The sequence below is a fragment of the Poecilia reticulata genome, linkage group LG6 (genome assembly GCF_000633615.1).
Source record: "Poecilia reticulata strain Guanapo linkage group LG6, Guppy_female_1.0+MT, whole genome shotgun sequence".
Lineage (NCBI taxonomy): Eukaryota > Metazoa > Chordata > Actinopteri > Cyprinodontiformes > Poeciliidae > Poecilia > Poecilia reticulata.
In genome coordinates, this window is record NC_024336.1 from 8831896 (window position 1) to 8835204 (window position 3309).

General features: G+C 36.8%; 1 protein-coding gene across 4 annotated transcripts in view; it reads right to left on the minus strand.

Annotated features, from left to right (window-relative positions):
• Positions 1–30: 30 nt before the first annotated feature.
• Positions 31–3309, minus strand: part of gask1a (golgi associated kinase 1A) — a 22285-nt gene continuing 19006 nt past the window's right edge. For 3 of the 4 annotated variants that reach the window (XM_017305109.1, XM_008411084.2, XM_008411085.2), the window contains 3 exons: positions 2862–2984; positions 2056–2159; positions 31–870 (listed from right to left, as the gene is read on the minus strand). In XM_017305109.1, coding sequence (XP_017160598.1) covers positions 666–870; positions 2056–2159; positions 2862–2984 — 432 coding nt within the window. In that variant the 3' untranslated portion in view covers positions 31–665. The remainder of the gene's footprint in view (positions 871–2055; positions 2160–2861; positions 2985–3309) is intronic. The other variant, XM_017305110.1, reaches the window with a different exon arrangement.

A 3309-nucleotide genomic window follows, 5' to 3' on the forward strand; every position in this document is an offset into this window, starting at 1 on the left:
AATCTCTCTCTTTCTCACTGATTATTTCTGTTTTTATTTTAATTATGTAAAGCACTTTGAAATGCCTTGCTGCTGAAATGTGCTATACAAATAAAATTTGATTGATTAGAATTGGTTTAACTGGCAAAACTGGAATCGAAGCACTTTTTTTGCATCACACAAGTCACATGATCAACAACCCGATTTTGCCACTGGCGCAAACAACGAAGGAGACGACAGGAAGTGGTTTGACGATGATGCGTTTGTTACGCTACATGTTTGTTAATGATTTATCACGTGAACCAACTTATTCATGTGTGATTTTAACTGAGTTTTTTATTTAATGGAAACACCATAATAGCTAAATTGTGGTTTTTCTGACAAACGGAAACACAGTGAGTGACTCGAAGCAATCCGCTTGATTTCTTTAGATGGAAAACTTTTTAAACTAATTTGAATAATAAATCTGAATTGGACTGCACTGTTTGATAATTAGGATGAATTGAAACACATAATTGAATTTGGTCGACTTTTTTGTGTTTATATCGGTGCTATTCAAGTAAACTGACTTAAAGCCAAACTGAATTTGGTCTGTTTTTCTCCACAGTTGGTCACGTTGAGGAAATACTTTTATATCCATAGACATGAGTTCAACTTCCTGTTCCAGTTTGCTCGGTTCAGCCGGGTCACGGGTCCCTCCTGAGATGTATCCTCTTGTCTCTGATGTGCTGGAGGATGTAGTGCCCCCTCTCCTCCACCAGGCGGACCAGAGGCCTGAGAGCCGTGTACCCGCCACGGCTTTCCCAGAACTCCTTGTCTACGTAGAGGGAGCGCAGCAGCAGATGTTCCAGACAGCCAGAGCGGAGCACGGACACAGCTTTCTCTGGAAACCTGAGCAGAGACGACACATGACATGAAACAGCTTAACCCGCTGCAGCTCCATGGTAGGGCTAATGCAGCTTCCTCACACCAAGGAGTTTCTATTTGTGCCCAAATTAGTTTTAGGTTTTCATTAAGAAGTTCTCAATCATTTTGTTGTGTTTATCAGTAAGAAATATAAATATATTTGAGACCATTTAACTTGTTTATTGAGTTTTTGAGTAGAGGACAATAGAACTACCAAAGCAGGACTTATTCTTTAGAACTATAAACCAACGGACCATTAATTATAAACTTTACACTTGGAACCCCCCAGTAAACCCTGGGGCTGTTTTACATCACTACTTATTCCTTCTGTTAAACTTATCGCTGTTGCTAATTGTCTAAAAATCTTTTAGAAGAAAAGCTGAACAGGAGATGATGATACTTCACAGTATTAAAATTATAATACAAAAAAATAAAATAAAATAAATGAATTCAGTCTTACATATGTTAAAAACAAAGGTTGTGTTTTTTTTCAGTGATCATTTTTGGTGTTAGGTTCTGATCCTTTACACACAAAAAAATACTCTTTTAAAATTGCCAAAACATTATCTCTTTCTTTTTTTTTAGGAATGCCAATGTTTACTTTAATCTTCAGTTTTCCTGAATTTTAACCCCTTTAAAGCCATTTTTCCTGAAATAATCTCCTCCACTTTTTTAATAGTTGGAAAATAACCACTTGTTCATTAATCAGCTCTTCTGCTTCAATATCTTCATATAACAGCTCTCAGTCATATCCAGTTATTGCTGGTCTCGTTATGAGTTTTTATTTTGGATTTGGACTTTTTTGTTTTAATCTGCCTCAACACTTCATGACACCAGCATGTCAGTTTCTGTTAGAACTTAAAAAACTGTCTGGTTTTCAATCATTTAATAGTTGAGTTTGTAAAAGACTTTAAAATAACTGAACAACTCTCTACAGTGGGACATCTGGTGGTGTTGATTTTAGCAATGGTGACTGGAAAGGTTAGATGTTTTTTTTGTGTGTGTCCTCCTGTTTTGTAATGTAGATGTGTGTGTGTGTGTGTGTGTGTGTGTGTGTGTGTGTGTGTGTGTGTGTGTGTGTGTGTGTGTGTGTGTGTGTGCGTGTGTGTGTGTGTGTGTGTGTGCGCGTGTGTGTGTTCTGTTTGTTCAGCAGTCACACTGTTCACTCACTCATCAATGCCCTCAAGCAGCCTGAAGTTGAGGTTGCTGCTGGATTGCTTTGGTCTGCCAGCATTATCTATGAACACGAGTCTGGAAGGATCCGTCTTCCTCACCTGAGCAAACAGATGTCAATGTTCACTGTGCTATTGTTTATTTATTTATTATCCTTTATTTCACCCGGAAAATCCAACTGAGATTAAAAATCTCTTTTAGAAAAGAATCCTGAAGATATTAAATATCGCTTTTATGGAAATGTACTAGTAGAGGTCTACCAATGATTTTACCGGATTAGCATTCGCGACAGATATTTTTATTCTCTGATATTTAGTTTGCAGGTAAACATTTTAGTCTGTAAACTAACATATTTCATTTGTACAGCCTGGATGTGTTTTATTTCTACTTATTTCACCTGGACAAAAACCATGCCATGGATTAAAGTGGCCTGGCCTGGCATTAGATTATTGTATGATTATTACATAATGAAAAAAAATGTAATTGAAATAATTATTAACTTGTGCAGTAATGATAATAATCATTCCATTACATTAAAACAGCAGAGATGAACAGCATGCTACAGTGCAATCTAAATCTGGAATGTTTTTTTTCAGCTCCAACGCCATGTAAGGGAAATGAACAAAGGAAACCAGTTCAGTCCATTTCAGCATATTAAATTTCAACATTCCCATTACTATGATAACGACATGGCAACAGCATGAAAAGAAAAATTGCAGGACTTATACAGTTGTTTGAAACAGCAGTTTCTGTAAGACTTAGATTTTAAAACTGCACTAGTGACGTATAATTGCTTTGCTCACCAGGATGTGAACCAGCTGCAGCTCCTTGCTGTTGCCACACTTAACGTTCAGACGGTTCTCCACGCAGAGTTCTGCTGGATCGGGTGTAAACCCACAGCAGTTCCTGTCCAGACGGTCGTTTACCTGGATAAGAGAAAAGAGGAGCACAAGAAATATGTCAGATAAAAAATAAAATAAGATTAAAAAAGAAATACAGGCAGTGTGAAAAATTTTATTTTTATCACATATAGTCAGAAAACAGGGATCTGTCTGATCTGCAGCACATGGTTCACCTCAGCTTGAATTAACAGGAATCACTAGTCTGAATGATGTTACCACACAAATGACTCAGAACATCAAACATCTGGGCTTTACTGACTCTAAATGTTACTGCTCTTAAAACAGTGTGCAACTCAAGCCCTAATAATTTAAACTAGTGATTTTTTTTAATTTGTTTTTTTTTTTTTTT